Source organism: Lytechinus pictus, chromosome 2, assembly GCF_037042905.1.
Source record: "Lytechinus pictus isolate F3 Inbred chromosome 2, Lp3.0, whole genome shotgun sequence".
NCBI lineage: Eukaryota > Metazoa > Echinodermata > Echinoidea > Temnopleuroida > Toxopneustidae > Lytechinus > Lytechinus pictus.
The window spans coordinates 20,056,027-20,083,909 of NC_087246.1; the positions used below are offsets into that span (position 1 = coordinate 20,056,027).

Genomic DNA, 27,883 nt, shown 5'->3' on the forward strand with positions numbered 1-27,883 from the left:
TTCTAATTTCTACTCAAGAAATTTCTTGTCAAGTGAACCCAACGATTATTCCTCCCTAAACATGTGGAATTAGCATTGTTTGATTGTAGTTCAGTCAATCAAGTTCGTCCTTATTGTCGAATCTGTAAAAAAAAAATCGAATATTGTGTAACTAAAAAAAAAAGAGTGAGTGAGGGACATCATGGACTGTCTCAATTGCATTTCACTATGTTGTTTATATCACTGTTTTGTAAAAAAAAATAAGCGAAACTTTGATGAAATTTTCAGTGTTATGCTTGTTTGATTTTTCTCTATTTTATTCAAATCAACATTTTTCTGGGGTGGACTTGACCTTTAAATTTAAAGATTAGGAAATTGTCGGAAGGGAAAAAAGGGATTTTTTTTACATTTTCATGTAAACGTAACTAAGTATGTTTCTCAAAATTAATGTCAACATGGTCGAATTGTGGTGCTACTGCAGATAATCATCAGAAGCGTTTAAGTATTAAGCAACGAGAACACAAATTTCATCATTCGACACACGAATCGAAGTCATCATAAAAGAATTTCTAATGAAGGAAATTTACTGTGTGATGCATGATGCAACATTTTGAATACATTGCTATAAACATAATAATGTGAAAATAGTCACTTTGTGAAACTCAATACAAACGTAAAACACAATTCAACGACCATCTATGGATTCCTATCGCATTGGTATCAAAGCCTACTACAATAATGTGATCATTGTGATGTCTAAATATGTAATATCAACAAACTCAATAAGATGCAGGAACATAAAAACATTAACGGAAATCAAATAAATTAACATTTTAGAAAATCACTATCGAGTTCTAGAATTATGAAACAGACTTCACCGTGACATAACCTATTACATCATGGGCACATCAATATGAATTCCTGTATACGAAACTTTAAAAAAATGATACCAAATATCAATCAAAAGTAAACTCACGCATGATCTTGAAATATCCAACGTGTATCGGGTCAACAGAAGTTCAATGTGAACAAGTAAAGAAGAGAAATAGTTCGGAATATTTGTGAAGATGCCTAATAGAATGACTTGGCAATCGATGAAAATGTGAATCTATATTTTGATCTGTGGCTCACCGCTCTGAGAAGATGGGGATAATAAAGGTTGGATAACCACTGATGGCTATACGGGCGGATCCAGGATTGACGAGTGGGGAGGGGATTACAAGGGGGGGGGTAGTGATGTACAAGCAATATTCACCAAGGAAAGGAGAGCGTCGAAAGACAAGCAAATTTTTAAAAATAAAAAAGGGAAATGTGAACAACATATAGAAAAACTTACCCCTCCTACAAAAAAGTGAAAATCAAACTAGAGGCAAGATTTTTTTTTCTTTTTGATTTTAAAGAATACTTCAAATTTGAGGGAATTAAAAGAGAATGGTATAGCAAAATGTATAGTAGGGTCCTATATATTATATGCAAGAATATAAATATGATAAAGGGCTGTTTTTAAGGGTCAATCTGTACCCGGCCGCTTTATTCAAAAGAAGTAAAATTTACTGGCTGAAAATGTAAGAGTCTCTGCTGAGAGAGGGGGGGGGGGTAGATCATCGGAGAGCTGGTGGGACCGAAATATATAGAGAATCAGAAATGCAGCAGGCATTATGATTAAAAAAAAACTTGCGTAAGATGGGGATGGGATTTGAAAGCTCTCTCGCCCCCATGTTCCACGAAAATGCCTTCAATAGCATCTGCAAATTTGATTAAAAAGAAGAGGTGAATAAAAATATCACAAAGTTTGATCTACACTCCCAAAGATCACTTTATCATTTGTGATATTTAACCATACAGGGTGACGTGTGCTTTTGATTGATTCCAAATAGATTTTATGAAATTATTGATAAAAATGCCCACTATTAAAAAATGTCGTTGACATATCGAATGAATTCGACCCAGTTTAATTTTCTCACTTGAATTGCAAAATATAATTATGGTGCATCGCTATTGTACAAACAGCTTCTGTATTCCTCAATTTATTCTTTCCATTGATAGCAAAATCTACCTGACTGAGCATTGTAAGGGAAGGTCCAAAGTTCGTTTGACTATATGACGTCATAATGCAGGTTGATAGAGTTTATGAAATCATTCAGAAATGCTTTATTTTTTAAAACAATTGTCAGACTCCAAGCTCGATAATATATAGTGTTTGAAGTCGTGGCAATTGAGAAGCACGGACATGGCCTCAAAAACTGCGAAAATAGGCAAAGTGTAATCATGAGTCACCACAGCCGACTATCTGTATAAATTTTGTTGCATAATTTTTTTTTTTTGTTGTTGGTTAAATCTCATTCTTACCTGAGATTTACAGAACAAAATCTTTGCATTATGGATCGATTTTTTTTTTTCATTTTCTGTAAAAACGCCGTTTAAAATTTAAAAGGTCATCAATAACGTATAGGCCTATTATTATAGGCAAATATAAAAAAAAACATTTTATTAACAATTTCGTCAAAATATTTGACAAGAGCACATCAAGCGTAAAATGAACACAATTTCAGAAAACTAAACCGATCGTATAAAGGGCAATACAACGCAGTCATTATTGTTAGTGTAATTTATGAATTGTGTAGCTTAACATCACAAGCTCCACGTGTATAGTAATGCTCTCATTATGATGCAATATGGTAGGTTAATCTGAAACGTCAATATTCGTGTTATACGAAATACTCGTCGGATATTTACATTTGTCCTTTGAAGCGGGGGTGCTAGGGTGCTATGCTGAAGCATGCACCCCCAACTGGGTGCTGCGTGTGTTATTTTCCATAGGTAGCACCCCCTGGCAATCTGGTAGGTATGATAAATGACTGACAGAAATGAAACGAAAATGAACGACGTTTTGTAGGAACCCCCCCCCCCCCCCCCCTCTTCAGAATTTTCCTACACAGTGCTTGAAATAGTGCTTAAATCCAACCTTTTTCAGAGCGGAATACCACATTATTTTCAGCTCGCACTTCTCGCTCACATGAATAGAATGTCCAATTTTTAGGTCTGAAATCTCCATTTTGTTTCCGCTCGCGCTTCGCGCTCGCATCATTATCATAGTTATATACCTTTCCTGTTCATGATTAGAAAAGCGCTTTAAAAATGTCATGGGTCTAAAATCTCAATTTTGTTTCCGCTTTCGCTTCACGATCTGTAAAAACTGTGGTGTTAAAACTGATACTATATGAGGGCACTTGGAAACATGAGGCGCGATAGCTCAGTCGGTAGAGCGGGGGTTTCGGATTCCGGTGACCCGGGTTCGATTCCCAAGTGGTGCGCTAGTGCCCTTTGGTAAGGCATTTATCCTCATTACCAGGTCCCTCGGAGAGGACCTTAAGCCGTTGGTCCACTGGTTGCTTGCTCACAGGCATTCGTGCTTTCTTAGCAGTCAGGTAAAACAACCTCGGTATAAAAATGCACCTGAAACGGGTCTTCTTCCGATGAAAGTGGCACAGTACACGTTCGTGAAGGGGCATTTTTTTGCGTGAAAAGGGCAATTTTCAGTGCTTCAAAAAGTGGTGGGGGGGGGGGGGGCACTGGGCCCCCGGCCCCCCAGGATTGCCGCCCCTGATACGAGCAAAATGTCCCCTCCTCCCTCTTCTGGTAAATATACTGCATTATTTTTGTTTGTGGTCACCATTTTGATGTCTTGTGTCATTATTTTCGAAATTATGGTCCGTCACAACTGTTACATGAAATGATCTCTATACATCCATTACAAAACTTTTCGAAATCATGCAGTGCCGATCCAGGAAATTGTAGCCCAAATATGGTTGTATTTTTTTTTGGGGGGGGGGGGCTGGGGGAGCAATGAGGTTCTAGTTACCTAAATCGTTGCCCCCCTAAAAAATGAAAACTGTTTGTCACGAATCCATGGGCTACGAATCCATAGTCATTACAACTGCAGCGGATCGCACAGGGGGCGGGTCCTCGCTCCCCCCGTGGATCCCCCTAAAAAATCAAGTTTTTATAGATATTTTGTCAAGGGCATGAACAAGTTAAAGGGGAATGCAACCTTTGAAATAAGTAGGCGTGTGTTGAAACAGAAAAATCAAAGAATAAGAACATAGAAAGTTTGAGAAAAATTGGACAAATAATGAGAAGGTTATGAGCATTTGAATATTGCAATCACTAATGCTATGGATATCCTCAAATTGGCAATGCGACAAGGATATGTGATGTCACATGATTGTGAACAAATTTCCATTTAATGGACTATAAAATACCCTCAAAGTGTCTCTTTCTGCTTTTTCTTGTGGTGATACAAACTCTTTATCCATGATGTATGCTTAAAAAATCTGTATTACATGCCCTCCTATAGAAAGAATACATGATCTACTGATAGATGTGATAAAAGAGGCAGTTTAAGTAAAATATATACTAAAGTAATGGGGACAGTTGTTCACAAGTGACATCACACATCTTTGTCGCATTGACAATTTGAGGATATCCATAGCATTAGTGATCGCAACATTCAAATGCTCATAACTTTCTCATTATTTGTCCGATTTTTCTCAAACTTTCGTTATCTGTTTCTTTGATTTTTCTGTTTTCACACAAGCTATCTTGTTCCAAAGGTTTCATTCTCCTGACTCCACAACTCGCAGGCGTACGACGTTAGCTGGCGCTATCTACAAACAATATTCAGAGCCATTAAGAAAGAATTAGCCGGTAGGCGTACAATTATTTATTAATGTATATCCAAACATTTCTTTTGTGAAAAAAAAAATATATGACCAGTGGCGGATATATATAAAAATATATAAAATATTAAATTTCTTTGTCTTATACCTTTGTTACATTATGAATCATAATATTTATGATGTATTGAATTCTGAATAGCGATATACATTTTTTTTAATTATACATTAACAAGATTATCCTAATTCATGTTTATTGGAGTAATTTTCAATCATATATGTCTTTTTTTATTCGTTATTTATTTGATATATCATGCAAATTATAATAATTCATTGATTCAAAACATTTATCTTGTAAACAACCCTGCCCACCCCCTAAGAAAAAAAAAACACATGACAATGTATAATTCATGAAAATATTAATTTTCTATGATACCTCTGTTATGATAATTGATTTCTGAATAAAAGGGGAAAAAGCTATACGGGCAGAGTATATTTGTAAAATTAACCATTTCTATATTTTGGTTGAAACGTTCGTCTGATATTTTAATATTGTTCGTACATTTCTATCCTCGATATCTATTCCATGCCGATGCATTATTATTCAAGACAACTGGATGATAAGACCAGTGGTCGCTGCAAATTAAGAATTATTAACGATGAGGGGTCTGTACGATTAATCACATAATAAATCGTAGATATCAGCCCAGTGTTCATTCACTAATTTTGTGTTACAGGACCTTGACTGTGGCAAAAAGAAGATGCTGAAACTCTGCTTATCTAATAAAAGAGAGCCAATGGAGTAAATTAGAAAGTCAAAAGGGGCCTAAGCTTTCGATCCTTGCAGAATCTTCGTCGGAGGCAAAATGACCTTGACTGTGTAGAAGTGTTTTCATTTTATTTTATATTTTATTTGCATGGTCAGCCCGGTCCAACACTTTCAAAACATTTCCCCGCCCAACTGATCTAATATTAATATTCAGATCAGTGCCTGCCCGCCCCTATAGCCCCTCGAGATATATATATTTATATATTGTATATAGTGTAATTATTTTATGATTTTCATTTTTTCAAGGAAGTAAAAGAAAGAAAGAAAGAAAGGAAGGAGGGAAGGAAGAAAGAAAGAAAGAAAGAAAGAAAGAAAGAAAAAAAAAGAAAGAAAGAAAGGAAGGAAGGAAGAAAGAAAGAAAGAAACAACAACTAAAAAATCGTAACCCTGAGATGTTCCTTTCGGTTAGAATGCGATAATTTTCTTTTAAAATGAATTAAGTGTTTTATTGATATCATGATCAGCACAACAACAAGCCATAATAATAATGATAAAATACTACTTCTACTACTACTACTACTACTACTACTACTACTACTACTACTACTACTACTACTACTACTACTACTACTACTACTACTACTACTACTACTACTACTACTACTACTACTACTACTACTACTACTACTACTACTACTACTATAGTACTACTACTACTACTACTACTACTACTACTACTACTACTCCTAAAAACTGTGGAGGATAGTTGTAAAACTTGGCATTTATAAAATTTACAATAATGGACATTTATAGGCCTAAATGATTCAAAATGGTTTATTACTCAAGTTTCCATTTTCTTAAAATGGATATGGAGTTTTTCTTTCTTTTTAGCCAGATAATACTCAGGGCCACTTTGTAAATCAATTATATAACTGAAAGGGCTACCCTGTGTAAATAAAACAGAAATAAATAAATAAATAAATAAAATACTCAATTTCCCTTTTTTCCCCTTAAAAGCATTTAAGCCTTTTTAAGGTTGGCTTTATGTTTGAAATTTACAGCGGTAGATGAAATACTTGAGAGATGAAATTTAAAAAGTCAGAAATTTGTTAGATGGAACTCCAAATTTGTCTTTTTTGGCTTCTTTCAAGAGAATGCGAGAATTATATGGGCGTGGCATTTTTTTTCTGTAATTTTTCGTTATATACGGTGGTGGCGCTTTAACAGCAAGCATTCAAGATGGCGGCAGGTAAGTCAACGACTCTCAAATTCGTATTGATAATTATGCCCATTGTTCATTTCACGCTACATTTTTTCGACATATTTATGCCTAGATCTATTACATATATTGGCCCATATATTAACCATCCATTTATTTCTGTGCATTTTGCTTTTCATTTCAGACAGAGCAGCGGTAAGTTGGCGGTGTATTTCTTGTGTCCGGGTTGGGTTTCAGAGCGAGGGGAGAGTAGCGGTTTGTTCCTGTCAAAATGCCCAGCAGTAGCGGATTGGGAGCTGAGCTGTGATATGCCATGGTAGAATGGATCAGACCACCACCACACATACATACATACACACCAACGCGTGTATTTGATTTGTTGGGCGAGCGGTCTACTGCAGTGTTATTTGGATTTAATCACAAAAAGAAGTAGAAACTAGAATATGAGCACCTTGGTCGTTGGTCCTTGTTAAAGCCAAGGGGGAAGTTCAACCTGAAATTTTTTTGTTGTAAAAATAGGAAAAATAATTAGGGCCTAATAAAAAATGTTAATAATTGATGATGACTAAACTTCGGCATGGAACTATTAAAGACAGGAATAACCCTTGTTTCTGGGGATTTATTCAACAATTTCTGACATTTTACTATCATCCCCATTCACCGACGGTAATCGGTACTTTTAGTGTGTTAGTGCGAGCCTGCATGGGTAATCATTTCTACAGTTTATCCTAGATTTTTATTTTTTTTTAATTGTATTTGTAAATCAAATGACATCTTGAACGAATGCCCACTATTTTTCTTAGACTCTAATCTTTCTTTTATAGGAATGCAATAAAATATTGAAAATATACGTTACCGATGATTTATTCCTTATTTTTTTAATTCTTCTGCCGGAGATGAAAAAATGGCAGCAGTGTGTTGCTGCCCTCTACGTTCAATGAGTTGTGCTTTTATCAAGGCTTTCCGATTAGAATTGTCCATATCCTGGTGAATCAATGCGAGCAACAAGTTCCGAACGCACGCACGTAGATTACAAGCGCAAAGCAGCGGCACAAATTGCGATACATAGCGACTGGTAAATACGTCTGTAAGGATGATGACGTCATCCAAGATGGCAACTTATGTTGACCAACGAAAGGATCGAAGATGACGATGTTTCGATCATCATTTGAAAGGAATTAGCAGTAACTGCGGTCTAAGGTACGATATTTCTGAATTTTATACATTTTTTCGTAAATATGGATGTAATTTCTTTTTCATAATGTGACATTTTATGTACAAAAAAACGATCGGAAAATCGGGTTTCCGCCGAATGTTAGATCTAACGTTACTGCTAATACGTTGTCTGTACGTACGGGCCTCCAAGCTCTTCAGTCTGTATTGGTGAGTGAGCCAACGCAGTTCAGCGGAACAACCAAAATACAGAGACTGAAGCTTTTGGTCTAGGAACTAAGTTAAGCCTAACTTAGGTTTGACTTTGATTTGAGTCAAGTTAGTTCGAGGAAAATCCATCAGATACAGAGATTAAGAAAGTTTTTAAGTTTTTTTTTATTTGTAATGTCATATACAAGCAGCTTTCCCATTGGCTATGAAAAAAAAAAAATCAAATTTTTAATGGTTCGTCATGAAAATTTTAAAAATTCTTTCAGGATTGGGTGTAAAAATGATTTGTCGATGTACTGAAGGTAGATCTACTATTTTAGTGTAGATCTTGAATAAAAATTTTCATCAATTTTCTGAGAAAATTACATTTCATTGATTTTTTACCATTGCGCAGATATGCGTAGACTCAGACAAGGGGCACTGTGCAGACTTGGGGCAACTTACCATAGATGTAATTTCTAGAAAGTGAATGAGTGTGCAGACATGGGGCACCATTTTTTTCTTCAATCTGAAAATGACTGTCCGGGGTTTGGGAGCCATTTCCAAGAATATATGTATCTTTCAAATTTTTATGAGACTTGAACATTAAAAACTATGGAATTCAAACGGATACATGTTAAATCTTAACTTAAATTTTTAGGTGTGCAGACATATGAGGCGCCGAATGTACCAATATTATATAGAACAATTATTTGTTATATAATCATTATTTATTAAATAATAACTATTATTTATATATAATTTACATTTTATTTGTAAATAACTACTATTATATAAAATATCATTTCTAATTATTTATATATAATTCCAAGTAATACTTCATTATTTGTAAATAATAATAGTTCGACATTCCATTATTTATAAATAATGATTATTTGTTTTTCATTATTTATAAATAATGATTATTTGTTTTTCATTATTTATAAATAATGATTATTTGTTTTTCATTATTTACAAATAATGATTATTTGTTTTTCGTTATTTATAAATAATGATTATTTGTTTTTCATTATTTATAAATAATGATTATTTGTTTTTCATTATTTATAAATAATGATTATTTGTTTTTCATTATTTATAAATAATGATTATTTGTTTTTCATTATTTATAAATAATGATTATTTGTTTTTCATTATTTATAAATAATGATTATTTGTTTTTCATTATTTATAAATAATGATTATTTGTTTTTCATTATTTACAAATAATGATTATTTGTTTTTCATTATTTACAAATAATGATTATTTGTTTTTCATTATTTATAAATAATGATTATTTGTTTTTCATTATTTATAAATAATTTGTTGAGTTTTCCATTATTTATAAATAATGATTATTTGTTAAATAATGAAAACGTCTACTTCATTATTTATAAATAATTTTTTCGAGTGCACCATTATTCTCATTATTTATAAATAATCATTATTTAATGTTCGAGTTTTCCATTATTTATAAATAAAGATTATTTGTTAAATAATGAAATATCTACTTCATTATTTATAAATAATAATTTTGTTTCAATATCCCATTATTTATAAATAATCATTATTTATAAACAATTTTTACAGTTTGCCATTATATACAAATAATCATTATTTATATACAAATAACCATTATTTATTAAATAATGCCATTATTTATTAAATAATGCCATTATTTATTAAATAATGGAAAACTCGCTATAACATGCAAATGTGGGACCGCCCATGATATGAATATTCATGATGCGATTTCCTTTTTCGTGATTTTTCTTCACAAATTTTTGTCCATTTCCTCTTCATAATGACATTTCTTGAAGCAATTTTCTAGGGATATGGTCTGATTGTAATATTCTTCATTTTCTATATAACTTCGTCTTCGTAGAAATATCAAAAAGTGTAATATTATACGATTTTTCCTACAGTTCACAATCCCCATAGGCGCGCGTGTATCGTAGGGACAACCGGTGAATCGACGGAGTGCTCTTCATCGAAATACTACGTTGGTTGGTCCCCGGAAGTGGCGGGCGGAATTTAGCCCGAATCCTCGATGGAAGTCGATCAAGTGCATATGAGCTGAGAGAGTGAAATATCAGTGTACTTGTACAGGCCCTTCTACTTTTTATAAATATTTCTTGTTGCTTTTTTTGTTAAGTTAATTTTTCCTGGTGTAGAGATAAGTTTCAGTTCTAATAATGCACTTCAAATACATTTTGGAGTGTCTGTTTGAGGCGTTTGGGGCGATTTCACCCTGGCCCCAAAATGCTCGCAACGACAATACGGGGGCATGATGACCCCTAAATTTTTAAAAACTTATTTTTCTATTGAAAATTATCACAAAATTCACCAAAAGTGTGCACGAAAGCCTTCGTATTTCACTTTTAAAACTCCAAAAAGTGCCCAAATGACAAGCTTGGTCGCTTCGCTGTGTCGCTTTCAACTTGAGAACGTTTACGCGTCTGCTTCCCCCCCCCCCCTCCTCCGAAAGAAATTCTGTATACGGCCATGCTCTAAAGAGCCTGGCACATTGATTTATGTATACTTTCATTTTCATTATCAACATGGCCTTACGCATAATTTTTTCCAGGGGGGCCGGGGCCGGAGCATGACGCGCGTAAACTTTCTCAAAAAAATCTTGAAAGCGAGACAGCGACGCGAACAAACTCAAATGACAAGCTTGGTCGCTTCGCTTTTTCAAGATTTTTATGAGAAAGTTTACGCGCGTCCTGCTCCCCCCACCCCCCCCCCCCCCCCGGTAAAAATTCTGTGTAAGGCCATGATGATAATGTGATAAAAATAATGAAAATGAAAAGTACATATAAATCAATGTGCCATATGCTCTTTTGAGCATGGCCGTTCACAGAATTTCTTTCGGAGGAGGGGGGGGGGGGGGAAGCAGACGCGTAAACGTTCTCAAGTTGAAAGCGACACAGCGAAGCGACCAAGCTTGTCATTTGGGCACTTTTTGGAGTTTTAAAAGTGAAATACGAAGGCTTTCGTGCACACTTTTGGTGAATTTTGTGATAATTTTCAATAGAAAAATAAGTTTTTAAAAATTTAGGGGTCATCATGCCCCCGTATTTAACGTATTGTCGTTGCGAGCATTTTGGGGCCAGGGTGAAATCGCCCCAAACGCCTCAAACAGACACTCCAAAATGTATTTGAAGTGCATTATTAGAACTGAAACTTATCTCTACACCAGGAAAAATTAACTTAACAAAAAAAGCAACAAGAAATATTTATAAAAAGTAGAAGGGCCTGTACAAGTACACTGATATTTCACTCTCTCAGCTCATATGCACTTGATCGACTTCCATCGAGGATTCGGGCTAAATTCCGCCCGCCACTTCCGGGGACCAACCAACGTAGTATTTCGATGAAGAGCACTCCGTCGATTCACCGGTTGTCCCTACGATACACGCGCGCCTATGGGGATTGTGAACTGTAGGAAAAATCGTATAATATTACACTTTTTGATATTTCTACGAAGACTAAGTTATATAGAAAATGAAGAATATTACAATCAGACCATATCCCTAGAAAATTGCTTCAAGAAATGTCATTATGAAGAGGAAATGGACAAAAATTTGTGAAGAAAAATCACGAAAAAGGAAATCGCATCATGAATATTCATATCATGGGCGGTCCCACATTTGCATGTTATAGCGAGTTTTCCATTATTTAATAAATAATGGCATTATTTAATAAATAATGGCATTATTTATTAAATAATGGCATTATTTAATAAATAATGGCATTATTTAATAAATAATGGCATTATTTAATAAATAATGGCATTATTTAATAAATAATGGTTATTTGTATATAAATAATGATTATTTGTATATAATGGCAAACTGTAAAAATTGTTTATAAATAATGATTATTTATAAATAATGGGATATTGAAACAAAATTATTATTTATAAATAATGAAGTAGATATTTCATTATTTAACAAATAATCTTTATTTATAAATAATGGAAAACTCGAACATTAAATAATGATTATTTATAAATAATGAGAATAATGGTGCACTCGAAAAAATTATTTATAAATAATGAAGTAGACGTTTTCATTATTTAACAAATAATCATTATTTATAAATAATGGAAAACTCAACAAATTATTTATAAATAATGAAAAACAAATAATCATTATTTATAAATAATGAAAAACAAATAATCATTATTTGTAAATAATGAAAAACAAATAATCATTATTTATAAATAATGAAAAACAAATAATCATTATTTATAAATAATGAAAAACAAATAATCATTATTTATAAATAATGAAAAACAAATAATCATTATTTATAAATAATGAAAAACAAATAATCATTATTTATAAATAATGAAAAACAAATAATCATTATTTATAAATAATGAAAAACAAATAATCATTATTTATAAATAACGAAAAACAAATAATCATTATTTGTAAATAATGAAAAACAAATAATCATTATTTATAAATAATGAAAAACAAATAATCATTATTTATAAATAATGAAAAACAAATAATCATTATTTATAAATAATGGAATGTCGAACTATTATTATTTACAAATAATGAAGTATTACTTGGAATTATATATAAATAATTAGAAATGATATTTTATATAATAGTAGTTATTTACAAATAAAATGTAAATTATATATAAATAATAGTTATTATTTAATAAATAATGATTATATAACAAATAATTGTTCTATATAATATTGGTACATTCGGCGCCTCATACAGACATGCCCTGGCAGCCCCCCCTTCATGTAGTTCTAATGTTTTCATATACTGGTACATTCTTTTTCATATTGATCAGCTTGATATTCTCTAGGTAACAAATTGGCAATTTAAGAACAGACAACAGAATTCACAACAGACATAAGATCCTAGCCTTAATCGCTTGATAAAATATGAAGTAGGTCATAGGGATTCGCTGGTATCTCAATCTATTAAAATATTCTATGCATGCGTGCGCATGGCTGAAAAAGGTCATCAAAAGTAGTAAACTTTTTTTGAAGATGAGTGATTTGCATAACTTTTAGGAAAGAGGGTAGTAGACAAAGGCAAGATACTTAAATCAGATGAAGGGTTGAATCCTATAAGAAAAAAATTGGTACAGGTATCACAATTTACAAAATTCTGGATCTATTTTAAAGACATCTGCGTGAAAATGGGCCTTATATTTTCTCAAACGAATACCATATCCTAAAGAGTCGCACCATAAGTGATACCAGTTAGCTTTTTCTGTTGGTGATATATCAGGTTTTCAAGATACAAATTTCTTTTCGAGATCTATATGGTCCTGTGTAAAATATGGACATTCATATGATTGTCACACCAGATAAAGAAAAATCAGACAAACAAAACTGAAAATTTGATCAAAATCGGACAAGGAATAAAGTTATGGCATTTTAAAGATTTGCGTTATTCTGGTGATAATATTGTGGTGATCATGGCTACATGTATTTCATAGTTTTGTTGATTTGCCTAGACCAACACGTAAAGAGAATTACAAAATTCATCTCCCCTTTTAAAGAAAGGGTTATAAAAAGGTTTATAAATTTTTTTTTCTGACTCGCATTATATCTAGAGGGATATTTCATGGATGTACAAGTGTGAAATATGAAGCTCTGGAAAGGTTTGTCTATAATCCCATACAGTCCCAAATGAAACGTGTATGTTTTAGCGGTTGTGTAAACACTGGTTACCTTTTGACTCGACCTTACACATGACTGTTATGTGTCATACCATTCACTTCCTGAATAGACTGCCTTTAATTGAAAGTGGATGTATCAAGGCTAGTCAGTGATAACCACATGTCTTCAATAACTTAATTGTATTACTATTAGGAGTACCTGTCCAGGGTCCCGTTGTATAAAACTATCATACATGTAGTATCTTTGCCATTCAATGGTAACTTTCATGGAATCCTTGATTCTTATTGGCTGTTTAGCCATGTTACCATGGTAGTTAGTTACCAACCTTGGCTTGAAATAGTATAAAGATAAAATTGATTGTTTAATTAAACATGCTGTAAGGTACAATCAATAGTAAATTTTGATTTTGTTGCATGGCACAGGAAGGGAAGAGAGGAAAGGATTTTTTTTTAGTTTGATAAAAAAATTGTGTTATTTGTGTATTTTTTTTAATTATTGTGTTATTGATGTATCATTTGTAGAGTGTTCAAAACTCTAAATTTTAGCTCATATTTTGGCTTCTTTTTGTTGTAAAAGTAATATTAGATCATTTACATGTCCATTTTTTAAATAAAAAAGATCCATTCTATTTGAAAAAGTACAAATTTGTGGATTATTGTGCAGGTAATAGGTAATGTAATAATAATTGTTCAATGAATCAAATATTCTAAATTTAAGCGAATCAATCACATGTGGTCATACTTAATTTATTATTTTTTGCGTTACAGTTCAGCAACCCTGAGACTCCTGAATATGTTGGTTTTGCCAACCTACCAAATCAGGTGCACAGGAAGTCTGTCAAGAAAGGCTTTGAGTTCACTCTTATGGTAGTTGGTAAGTTGAGAAATCATTCTTCCTGTGTTGTGTTGATGTTAAAGCACTAGTTCATGTAGGCCTACATAGATTGATTTATGTATTTTGTTAGAATGTTGTGCCTCATGCTATTGTTAGTTTACATGTGTATATTATTTTTTGTGTTTGATATGATGATTTCTACTTTGTCTTGGAAATTAGAGGATCTGATATAAGTATTGTTATATGATCCTATCATTTAAAATAAACTCATTAAAGTGCCAAAGCACCCAGAGTGACCCCAATACTTACATGTACAATTTCGCTGCATTTGTATGTGTTGTATTAGTTTGTGTTCAAAATGAAATACCAACTTTCGATATGAAGCATTTAGTTGATCCTTGGTGGAGCATGATGTAATAGGAAAATATGAATTCATTGCATTGCAGATGCATGTATTTAAAGTGACTTGAAAATGAAAAATCTACCAGATTTGTCCAAATGACCCTTTTCTCTCTATGTGCAGAATAAAACTGAAATGGTCCATCTTCTGATGAAAATAGCCAGCAGCAACAAAACTTACATTAATGTCTGTCCCTCAATAATTAATTGAAGGCAGTCTGTTTTGAGATATTTAAATTAATTTTATGGGGAATGAATTATAATTAGCTAACACCAGACTTAATGAAAAACACTGGAATTCATCTGCAATATTGCTAACACCAATTGGGACAACTCATCCAATTGTGTCCCAGCACTGCCGTAGCCTCTTTAGCTGCTTCTCGCATTACCTGACCAAGAAATGTGTGATGTTATATTTATCTCGGGCCTCAATGTATGTAATCTACATCTATTGGTCAAGGCCTTGAATTCTCCTGTCTGTGATGAACATCACCACTTACTTGCAAAATATCCTGATCTTTGGTCAAACTCTCCATGAAAACCATACTAGACAATAATGATTATCAATATTTCATGTATTTTTACAAGGTGAATCTGGTCTTGGCAAGTCTACACTGATCAACAGCCTATTCCTTACAGATCTTTACCCTGAGAGACACATTCCTAGTGCTGCAGGTAAGTCTTAGTGTTGAACTACTGAATTGTTATTTAGTAGTTCTTTCTTGAAGGGCTTTCTTGAAGCGCCGTGGTGTAGCGGTTCTGACTCTCACCTTGTAATCAGAGGGTCATGTGTTCGAATCCCACCATGGCCTAATGTCCTTTGGCAAGGCGTCAATCCACAATTTGCCACTCTCCACCCAGGTGTTAAAATGGGTACCCGGTAGAATGCGATAGCCTATGTAGTATGCCTAGCAATTGACTTGGAACTCTTGTTCGAATGCTCTCTAGGGAGTGGAGAACATGCATACATTGTATGTGGGCATGCAAGATCCGATGACGGGTAATAATATATATGTAAACCGCTTAGAGACATCGTTCCGATGTGAAGCGCTATATAAATGCGGAATATCATGATTATTGTTCTACAGTGACCAGCTAGCTTGAGTTGGCAAGTGGTAACATGTTGACTACAGAATTCTGTAACTCCTAGTTTGATCTTGATTTTAATGTTTTCCTCTGTATTTATATCATCCATAAATTATGATAACATTTTTTTTTAGAACATAGCAAACAAGTAATAATCTTTTTATTCAAATGTGTGGATATATTATTAAAAAATTTATTTTACTTTGTATGTACAGTGATCATTTAGTTGCCATAGGTATTATAAAGCGGTTGACTTCTGAATTATCCCCATAGGCTTTGTACAATGACTACCCGTTTTCAATACGATCCATAAGAACCTGTATGCACCTTTTCTTTATCTTGTTTGAACTTTACCTTCTGCAGTTATTTACATGAGAAGCCAAATAGTCAACAGATATTTTATCTATTGGCTGTTTTTTTTCTCCACTTTTGAAACATGTGATGCATGCGCTTGCATGGGGATGAAAAGTAAAAATAGTCCTGGACACCAATGACTGTCCAGTGAATAGAAGGTACATAAAATATAAACAAAGTTTATATTGCCATTGTTGATATTGTGTATTTTGTAGCTATATAGCAGTACTATGAATGGGTATTGCCAGTATTTTTCTTTTCATCTATTATTACCAGAAAAGTTTAGTTATCTTACTATACTGTGTACTGTGTACCTCAACTTTGTCTTTTATTGAATGCTCACTTTTCTTTCATTTTTACTATTGCAGAGAAGATTGATAAAACTGTGAGTATCGATGCGTCAACAGTAGAGATTGAAGAGAGAGGGGTCAAGCTTCGTTTAACTGTAGTAGATACACCAGGCTATGGTGATGCCATCAATAACAATGACTGGTAAGTAGTAATCATTATTAAGGCCCTGTTACATCGTTCCGTGCAAGCCTTGCGTGTGTATTGTGGGTAACTATTTTTGTCACCTGCAGGTCACCCACAGGTCACCTGCATTGACAGTATCTCGTAAGCATCTCACACGCATTTGCCCGCAGAAGCGCATGCAAGTCTGATTTGCACGCAGAAAAGTTTTTGAACATGCTCAAACCATTTTTGCGGGTGAGTTGCGGGCAGTCACCTGCAACTCACCCGAAGGCTTGCATGGTGCGATGTGACAGGGCCTTAAAGTTCTGGTCTTCTTTAATGTTATTAGAAATCCTGTAGTTTAGTTCAATTGAAGTTAAGTAGTTAATGTTAATATGTATATTTTATGTGAAAAAAATATTAACGTTAATAGTTAAGGTGACTTTTGAATGGAAATAAATGAATTGAAAAAAGAAGAATAGGACTGAATACATGTATTATGAAAAAGAATAGATAGGGAGCATTTATTAAAATATTGATTTGTGATAAGCATCCATGGCATATTTTCACTTCAATATTTCATGTAAACATACCTGGAGATCCTTATCAGCATAATATGATCCAGAGAAAAACTTTTTTTTTTTTTACAGTTCCTGCGTGTGACACAGATAATACTTTTTGTGTATTTTTTAAATTTTATTTTCATTAACATGCTGCCATTTATTGATTTATTTATAATTTCTAGTTTATGATATTAATTGAATTAAATGTACTTGATATCATTACATTGTACTTGTACATGTATCACTGAAAGAAAGTGAAAGCTTTTATGTTCATTTCCCAGTAATTTGATCACCTACCAGTAAAATAACTCAACATATTGCACACATGTATGAGAAAAAAGTGGGGCTTGAAAATTGTGATAGTACACTTAATAAGAACTGTGACTTACTAGTATTGGTTGCAGTTTTGTATATCATTTTATATTTAGAGTTTTAGACCACAAGCCTTCACAGTAATTCTTATTTGATGTACATCTAAAAATATCTGTAATAAAATTTTTTTATAATGTATTTGGTATAGAGGAAGTTATGTTCATTTTTTGCATGTATTTTTTTTTGCATCTCATTTTTTCAAATAAAATTGAATGCATTTTCATGGTTATTGAAAATTCTAGTATAAGGGGGTATTTCCAGAAACTTGCAATGTCTTGCAAATCAATTGGCAATAGATTATTTGACTTTTCATAATAAAGATTGATCTATCAGTTGCAAATGTGAAGTAAATGAAGTGATATTTCTTCTAACTACACTTAAAAAGATTCAATTGACTGGTGACACAATATTTGTTCTGGGCATTATTTCGTCTAAGATATAGGGTTAGGGTTGCAATAGGGTTTTAAGTTCGGTTTAGGTTTAGGATAGCATATTGTGTTAAATCCAGGGTCGAAGTTGGTCATTCCTTTAATGTGTGGAATTTGCAGCAGAGCAATTGTCGCCAGAGCAAATGTCATGGAACCCAGTTGAAAACACTGGTGAATTTCTACTGAAGTAACCATGTTCACACTTGTTTGCTTTTGTTACAGTTTTGATCCTATTCTAAAATACATTGATGATCAGTATGAACGTTACCTCAATGATGAGAGCGGTCTCAACAGAAGAAACATTGTAGATAACAGAGTCCATTGCTGCTTCTATTTCATCTCACCTACTGGTCATGGGTAAGTTAACATCAAGATCATATTAAGGGGGGACCCATGTGTCTGCACCTAAAATTAGACTAAAGACTAAAATGAATTTCTTTTATGGTTAACAAAACTTCATTTGATTTCATTCCTTATATTCTGGAGAGTAATTGTGCCAAAAATCTCACCCAAATAGGAGTATTTGAAAATAAAAACTCACAGTCTGGCATTTTGAGATAAAAAAAATAATGGTGTCCCATATCTGCACATCCATTATCTGTACGTGTAACTTAAAGTTTCATTGGGAGGAACTGTACAATGTCCCAGGGAAACTCTCACAAAATTCCTCAAAAACAAATTCTTGCATCTATATAGAGACACAAATGGTCACTAGTCCATTTGAATTTTGTCTATTTGTATGATCAGGGGATTTTATTCATTGTGAAAATTTGATATTTATCATTGTGTGATCAGGTTGAAACCACTCGATGTTCAATTCATCCAAGCTCTTCACAACAAGGTCAACATTGTGCCTGTCATAGCCAAGTCTGACACACTCACCAAGCGAGAACTTCTCAAGCTCAAACATAAGGTACAACCATCAGCTATCTAGAGGGCATCTTTGTCAAAGTCTATAAGAATAATGTTTTAGATTTATTTATTCTTTCAGACTATGCCTCATGGCCACATGAAACGTAAGGATATAAAGTAATTTTCAATGCCTCTAGCAGCTTGAAAGGTAAGGTGTTTTGGATAAGACCATGCACTACCACTGTGCTGCTAAACTGGATTACATGGAGATAGTCCTAAGCTTTTGTCTAAAAAAAAGATTTTTTAGGACAGCTCAGAAAAAGCCCTATTTTATGACATAAGCGGCAATCTTATTTTGCCTAGAAAAAGTTCTGTACAGAATTACAAAAATATATTTCAAACAATATGAGGTAAATGGAGCTTTTAATAAGCTGTTTTAAAAAAGAACAAAAAGAATAACATGGTATTGACAACTCACCAACAATATTGTAGTACTTGGTGCTCTTATATTCTTTGACTTATCTCATGTATTTTTTTAAAGGTACTTGATGAGATCCATGACAACGGTATCAAAATCTACCACATGCCAGATTCAGATTCAGATGAAGATGAGGATTTCAAAGAACACAACAAACAGCTCAAGGTAGGAGTGAGAACCTTATTATATATTTTTTTATATCTTGACCCATCGTTGTCATTGTTTTCACCGTAATTAAACAATTTTTTGTGGATCAACTTTAAACTTGAATCCTGGATATGTCGATGAGGATGATCTCGTGAAATTTTGAGGAAAAATTTTGAAGGTCAAAGATCACAGAGGTCTTTAAATACATGAAAATATCTTGTTCTCGTGATAACCAAGTAACCATTTGAGGGATAAACTTCTAACCTGGCTCATTTATGTGATGGGAGTGACAATGGTCTGTTTACATTTTGGTATCACAAGGTCCAAGTTCAAAGACCATTCAGGTCATTTGGAAATTTTAGATGATAGGTGGACCTCTGTTTCTGATCTGCCAATGATGGAGGCATTAAGTAGAGAATCCAAGTATTTTTCTTTCTGCACTATAAGTCTAAGCTTAATCATCTCTTGTTATGTTCATTCTCAGGCTAGTGTACCATTTGCTGTATGTGGATCAAGTCAGCTGATTGAGGTCAAAGGAAGGAAGGTCAGAGGTCGTTTGTACCCATGGGGTGTAGTTGAAGGTAGGTTTTAAGTACATAGGAAGAAAAACCCTTACATTTTATTTTATGACATGTGGATATTCTTTTAGAAGCCTGTTCATTGATCTACAGGTATGAATAAAGAAAACCTCTCACTTTGTTTACATGACATGTGTCAGGGTTTAGGCAGGTGCATTGCCTGACAGATTCATGGATAGTCTCATCACAGCGTTAAGGCCCTGTCACATCATTCCGTGCCAGCCTTGCGAGTGACTTGCGGGTAACCACTTTTGCTACCCGGAGGTCGCCCGAATTAACAGTAATTCACATGTATCTCACGCAGTTGCCCGCAGAAGCGCATGCAAGTCTGATTTGCACGCAGAAAAGTTTTGAACATGCTCAATACTTTGTTGCGGGTGAGTTGCGGCAAGTCTTGCACAGAGCTATGTGACAGTGCATGTAGCATTCTGAGGAAAGCCTTTTGTCCACATTTTACCACACGGTAAAGACGGGGAAAATAGTTCAAGGTTGTAAAATAGTATATAATCAACTTGACTTGAGACCCAGAGGAGAGTACCTTTACAGAAATATTGAAATATCATTAACTCGACTGAGGTTGATTGGCTTTTTCTCCCCTTTTGCCTACGTTTGTGTGTAATTTGTTGATCACCAAGGTAGAAGATATGCATAATAACTTTGATATTACGATCATTGTTTATGTTTCTTAAATAATATATGCATCTCTTTGTCACTCTCTTTGTCATGTTCACCCCTATCTCCAGTTGAGAATCCTGACCATTGTGACTTTATCAAACTGAGGAGTATGCTGATGTAAGTTTATTACATTAATTTTCTTTGGTAGAAATAAATCCCAGTTGTGGAAACAATGTAAAAAGCGATCAAATTGCCTCAAAGAATACCATTCAGTGTTTGGATAAACATTGAGAAAAAAATACATGTACTACATGGTTCTGTTAGAAAACGTGTATGTTGCTGAGAAATGGCTAGAATTAACATTGCATTCCAGCCAAATATTAGGTATTTTCCAAGCAATAAAAATACACTCTCCCACATGTGCTTATCTGAGTTGGGGATCTTTAGTTTTCAGCTTAGATTTTACGATTCAACAGAGTTAGATTATGTAAATGAACCAGATCAAGATCTACCATGATGTTGCGATAATTAACCTTGATTTGAAAGTCATTCTCATGATACAATTGTTTGCTTGCAACTTCATGTACTACTAGTATCCTACAATGTATTTGAAAATTGTTATAAGGTAATATATGATTTGTGTGATTTCTTCTTCATCTGTAGAGCATATATGGAGGATCTAAAAGACGTTACCCATGAGGTACACTATGAAGCCTTCAGATCTGAGAAACTAGCCAAGTCAGGTGGTAGTGCTGCTAAGAAACCAGCTTCGTAAGTCATCTACTTTCATATTTAGTGTTCAAAGGGCCAGAGGGGGACATGCACTAAATCTTTGAATATTTGGAGTTTGGGATATACAGAAAATCACATGCTGTCCTTGTTCAGATACCTGTAGATAGATATCAGTAATATGCAAACATTCTTGGGGGGGGGGAATTAGCAAGAAAAAGATAGAAAATCTTTTTCTTGCTAATTTACCCCCCAAGAAAACTGATATATTTTCATGTTTAGAATTTTGTGCCTTTTATATTTCTAGTAATGTGTAATTTATTCAATGTTATGTATTTTTTTGTTACCTTGGGTAAAATTTGGGTTCATATTGACTGAATATTTCACAGTTTGTAAGTAATTATAATGGGTCTGGTTCTTTCAGACTACCTATGAATTAGTTATGCGAGCTCAAAGTTTTTATTTTAATAAGTTTTTTATTGTGTAATATGGATTGAACACTCGTGAATTTCAGCCTGCTTTCCCAAGATATTATCTGAATGTCAAAGAAACAATACCTGTCAATTAAAACTGTCACTTGTATCTTAATTTCAGCAGTAGGAGAGCAGGGTCAACATCAGAAGAACCTTCAAGTGAGAAGGATCGTATGCTCTTGGAGAAAGAAGCAGAGGTATGGACTGCCCTCTATTGTTCCAAAAAGATTTCCACATGTTTAATATGATCTTTAACAGTGTCCTCTTTATTTAGCTTGTTATGTAGCTTATCACTTTCTTTTGCCCATATTAGATGTTTGGTGTAAAGCTTGTGTATTTTGTATTTAAACATAAGTGGCAGTTATGGTAGTAGCCATACCAAAACGATAATATGATATAATCACCACATAGTATTTTGTATATACAAATTAAAAAACTGTGCCAAATGGTAGAAAATATGTTATTGCTGAGAAAGCAGCATGGTATTCCTCACAATTGCTATGCCTTTTCCAAGCAACAATAATAATCATAATAATTGGTAGATTTTTTTTAATAGGATGCAAGCACAACTTATACACTGTCCCACATGAACTTAGCTGGAAAAGTGATCACCAGTGTGATAATTTTTCAGCATAGATTTATCATTTCATAAAAGTTAGGTTTATCCAAATATTCCAGATCTAGATCTAAGATGGTATGGTGACAATTAACAAGTAATCATTATTTGCTGCAATTACATTAGTTTTGCAGTAATATGTATCATTTTATTTGTTGTTATTGTGTAGCTACGTCGCATGCAAGAGATGTTGGCTCAGATGCAGAAGCAGATGCAGCAACAGGCTCAAACAGGAAGTCTCCATTCTGAAGAAGTCTAGAAGAAAGAGATAGCTGTACAAACAATCATGGTGAGTATTAATAACCTATCTAACCCAGAGATCTTTCTTCAGGTCAAAACAGTTTAGTTTCCTTCTGTACCCCATGATAGAGAAGAACTGGTTTAATTCACGCTTACTTCAAGTGGTACTTGTAAATTATTACCCCCCCCCCAAATTTTTATTTTGAACTTTGGTGTTTAGCTTACAAGAGGAACCATACAATGACATATCTCCATGGGACCCCTGAAACTGAAGTTACTCCTTTTGGCTTATTTTAGTAAAAAAATCTTTTTTAATAGCAGAACAAATTTCACTGTGAATATACTACCTACATCTTCTAAATTTTGACTCTTTATGTCACATGTTTAGGCCCTTATTGATGGAACCTCCCATATAATGAATTATTCACTCAATTGAATTTGTATTGTATAACTTTTTATCTCATTTCTTTTATCAATCTTATCAGTATTATGAAATCATCTACTGCTGGAATACTATTGGGACCACCATTGCTGTTACCAGAAACTTTACCACTTCCTGTTCCTCCATCATAATTACTGGTCAAGAAGATCAGCCATCTGGAAAGAACTGATACATCAGGCATTTTCAATTACACTGTGGTGTTGGTGTTAAGAACATGGCTGCTGAGCTGAAGCTTTAACACCAGCTGTTGGTGTAGAAAACAATACCTGTAGTAATAATGATTGCTCAACATAGAGTGACATCAACTCCTAAATCAGCCCTATTGTTTTGTGTTGCTGGTGTTAGTGTTTTCATAAAATTGATTCCTACACCAGTATTTAGAGTTCAGTGTTGCTGGTGTTTGTGTTGCCACAATGCCAAACTCCACACTAACCTCATTTTGAATTTAGTGTTATTGCTGGTGTTTATGTTATACCAACACCATCACCAGCCATCAACACCAAACTTGATATTACCCATTATCTAACAGTAAAAGATAATGAGCCATAGAACATCTACAGTTGGTAAACCCACAACAGGAATTTTTTTTAAATTGATCAAAATATTGGTGCTGTTAGAAAATATTGTCTGCAAGACCTGCCTAAATGCATAAGGAGATACATGCAATGTTTATTATTGATTGTAACTTTAAGACCAAAAGTTGCACCAATTGTACAATTCATTGTATCTTTTATGTTACGGGGTCTTTAAGGGTCTATGTGTATAGTGAGTTAGAAAATTTAGTTGAGTTTATAGAAGTATTGCATATAAATGGAAATAAAGAGAACACAGTAATGTCACCCTTCTTCAGACTAATAATGTTGATATTGACTACTCATCTAAATCCTTGTTACAGAATTGTCCTTTTCCTAATGTTAGCCCCCCGTATAGAGTACATAGAAGTGCCACATGAATACTCCACAGGGAGTAGCGAATGTACAGACATGGCTGGCAAACCCGGAATCTGACGATTAGGGATTGCAAAACTCATTGAATCATTACATATGTTGCAGCTTATCATTATGTTATTATTTTCAGCATTATCGACTATTGTCAATCTAAGGTTTGAGGAAAGAATGAACAAAAGTGAGTGAATGGGAGAAATGTATGGTATCCAGGATTTTAAAATCATTTATAAATAGGAATTGTGCTGTAGAAGGAAATATGATTGGCACGAGTTGGTTAAATATTTACTAAAGTAGTTTGCAAACTATGCAATACATGAATTGAAAATGTAAAATTAAGCCCATGTAAGTGCACATCTAGCCTTTGAAAATATGTTTATATGACTTCTGATGATCCCATAGACACCTGTTCCATGCTCTGTCCCGAGCTAGCATGCAGATGTAGATACTAATTAGAGATGCTTTATTATATGCTAGTTGGTCTAAAATCTAAGATTTATCTGACATCACTGTTGCTTGATACACTTGGTCCACTAGTAATCCAATTATCACTTGGCCTATAACACCACTTGGGCCAACACCACTTGGGCTCATAGTCATTCATTGCAATGATAACAGTTTTATAATTATTGCCTCTTTGTCCACTTCATAGTCTTTTCCCATTTTGTCTTGTGACCATTGGTTCATTTACTGGTTTGTCTTAGCGCATAGTCTAAAATGTAAGTGCAAGGAACTTGCAATCTCAAGTCAGTTCATGTCCCCCAATCAATCGTAAATCATGAAATTAGTTCTAAATTTGCAATTGGTTGCTGGTCTGCCTCTTGCAATATTTTATTCGACAGTTAACATGGAAACAGTGCTTCTCAGCCAATCAGAATCAAGGAAAGATGTCAGAATCGATTTGCTTTGGTTAGAATCGATCTAAATTTGCAACTGATATTTGTATTCAATTGCAAATAAGTTACATCAACTGTCGTGTGGTTAGACCAAATGGGCATAGCCAGATTTGACATCAGATTGAAAAGCAAGTGGGAATTAGACCAAACCTTTAAGGAGAATTGGACAAAATTGTATAGCAATTCACCATTTCAAAGAAGGCAATATTAAAATGCATTACAAGGGATTAGTACCATTGGAATCATGAGCGCGACCTGTTGGAATGTGACTTTGTATCTTGCAAAAATAGTCTTCCTGCTATAGGCAAAGATAGGTATCATTCTACTCCTTTTTGTGTCAGACTTCAATCCTTTGAACACACATACATAATGATATTCAAAAGCATTTGAAAAGTTTAGATTTTTTCTTTTCAAGCAATATCAATTTTTGCTGCATGGTTACGGGAAGCTCTCACTTTGATCATACCATCTGTATTCTGATGATAGCCTGAATAAACCGATGTGTGGTTTTTGATGTACCGTATGCAAGTTCTGTGTATACACTATTTATGTTGCCTTGTATAGCAAACATATACCATCTATGTATAACATGTTTTATATTCATTGGTGTATTTAATGACTAATATTTAGTGCTATTTTGACAGATAAGTTATATGTCTTATCTACAACTAATTTTTTGTTTATAAAGCAACATGTACCTTTTTTAATGTAATTAGTTATTTTTATTATTTTGATACTTATTTTGTGTATACTATTTATTTATTTAGTTATTTGTTGACTCTTTAGGAAAATCACACCATACTTGGCTGATATGACTTCATTTTTCATTTCTGTAGGATCTTGGTGATAAAGATATTTTTAGAAACCTTTTGCCATCTCTGTTTTCCAATGCTGCAAATTGTTACTCCATTTATGCACTCTAGGCAAAAGCATTATTGTGAATAAATGCTCAAGTATCCCAGAATATTTCCCTCAAAATACCCTTGAAATGCTCATTATTTCGAATGAATGGGAGAGATGCTCCCACATGTGTTTAGGTTGGTATAGAAATTGTAATCCATGTCCCCAAATTGCAAAATCCAGAATTTGTAAAGTATGTCAACTTTTGTTTCTAACATTGAAAATGTTTAGTTAGTAATCTTTGAATAAGCTAACAAGATTTGTTCATTGCATTTTGTAGTAATAAATAATTAAAATATGTCTATTTACTTCATAAATCAAGAAAGATTGTCCTATTTTTATGTCTTTTGTAGTGGAAAATCCCTTTGAATGAAGCTTGTTTAAGTGTAATAAGCAATACATACATGTATATCATTAGTGGTGTGGTAAATAACCCCATTATTTGAAGGCCAAAGTCACCCCAACAAAAAGTTGATTTGAAAAAAAGTAGAGAAAAAAGTAGAAAACCATTGCATTGAAAATTTCATCAAAATTGAACGTAAAATAAAGTTAAATTACATTGTGAAATGAAGGCTTGATGACCCCAATCATTATAGAGGATCTCCACCAAATCATAAACCATGATTTTGTATTTCCATAAAAATAATGAACCAAGTGTAACATTGGGGGAAAGAATAAAAATATATATGTATATCATAAAAAATGAAAAAGAAAGGGCAACATCGGTTCCCTCATCTTTACACCACACATGAAGTGCATGTGATTGATATATGCACATGAGGTAACTTTAAATTGAATTATTTCTTATTTTATGTCTGATTTTGATGAAGTGTTATACTTGTTTGAAAATGTCCTATTGCAATCTTAATTCAATTTTTCTTTGGGATGGACTTAACCTTTAACAGGCTTGTTGAATCATTATAATAAGGTCCATTGTGTTGATCAATATTTCAAGCAGCCCCATCTCGTTATAATAGCTTGTACAGAAGAGGGACACAGTAAAGATAATGAAAGAGAGGAAAAAAGATGGGATGGGGTAAGGAGAGGGAGGGGAGGGGGGGAGAGGGTGGTCTGAAAAACCCAGATTTAATAGGGTTAAAATAAAAATCAGAGAAACGACCTGGGAAACGGATAAGTGAAAAATTGAACAAAAGACAAGTCTGTCATCCAGGGGCCTGTTTCATAAAGAGTTACAACTGTTGTAACTTTTGTCATTATGGCAACTACCATGGCAACAGGACTCGGCAGCCAATCAAAATCAAGGTTACCATGGTAGTTGCCATAATGTCAAAGTTACAACAGTTGCAACTCTTTATGAAACAGGCCCAGGTTTTAAATCCACTTTAGCCCTAACTACGGGGGTGGCCGGTTTCACCTCTTTCTCATAGATATCACCCTCAAACCCTCCCTCCACTTTACTCTATTCAGTGCATCCTCCTTCCTCATCACAACCTTCCTACTCTCCTCCATCACTTGCTTTTTCCATGTCTTCTTCGGTTGCACCCTTCCCCTTTGACAAGCCACCTCAAACTCAAACGCCCTTCTCAAAATGTGATCAATATCCCTCCTCAACACATGTCAACGTACTCCGTTCGCCATCTGATCCGCAGTCTCTTCCAAACCTAAAATCTTCAACACCTCGGTCTTCTTCCTTTCCATCAGCTTCACACCAAATATTTCTCACCATAGAGTTAAAGGAGAATGAAACCTCGGGAACAAGTGGGCTTGTGCGGAAAGAGAAAAATCAAAGAATGTTATCAAAGAAAGTTTGAGAAAAATCAGACAAATAATGAGAAAGTTATGAGCATTTGAA

At 33.8% G+C, this 27,883-nt stretch overlaps 1 protein-coding gene across 2 annotated transcripts; it reads left to right on the forward strand.

Annotated features, from left to right (window-relative positions):
* Nucleotides 1-6,638: 6,638 nt before the first annotated feature.
* On the forward strand, nucleotides 6,639-26,395 carry LOC129254603 (septin-2B-like). Of its 2 annotated transcripts, none has more exons than XM_054893105.2 (14): nucleotides 6,639-6,673; nucleotides 6,828-6,838; nucleotides 14,439-14,544; nucleotides 15,493-15,579; nucleotides 16,713-16,836; nucleotides 18,383-18,517; nucleotides 18,956-19,073; nucleotides 19,554-19,655; nucleotides 20,122-20,218; nucleotides 20,959-21,007; nucleotides 21,494-21,601; nucleotides 22,154-22,229; nucleotides 22,818-22,937; nucleotides 23,374-26,395. In XM_054893105.2, exons 1-13 carry the CDS (start codon nucleotides 6,664-6,666, stop codon nucleotides 22,905-22,907), a joined length of 1,113 nt encoding a protein of 370 aa, XP_054749080.1. In that variant the 5' UTR covers nucleotides 6,639-6,663; the 3' UTR covers nucleotides 22,908-22,937; nucleotides 23,374-26,395. The 2 variants fall into 2 exon arrangements, with proteins under 2 accessions (XP_054749080.1, XP_054749081.1); XM_054893106.2 differs by having other exon boundaries at nucleotides 22,157-22,229.
* Nucleotides 26,396-27,883: the final 1,488 nt, after the last annotated feature.

Bases quoted from the DNA above. Each gene is read 5' to 3' on its own strand.
- LOC129254603 (XM_054893105.2), top strand. The intron at 20,219-20,958 runs GTAGGTTTTAAG...CCCTATCTCCAG, and splicing joins CCCATGGGGTGTAGTTGAAG to TTGAGAATCCTGACCATTGT. The intron at 21,008-21,493 runs GTAAGTTTATTA...CTTCATCTGTAG, and splicing joins AAACTGAGGAGTATGCTGAT to AGCATATATGGAGGATCTAA.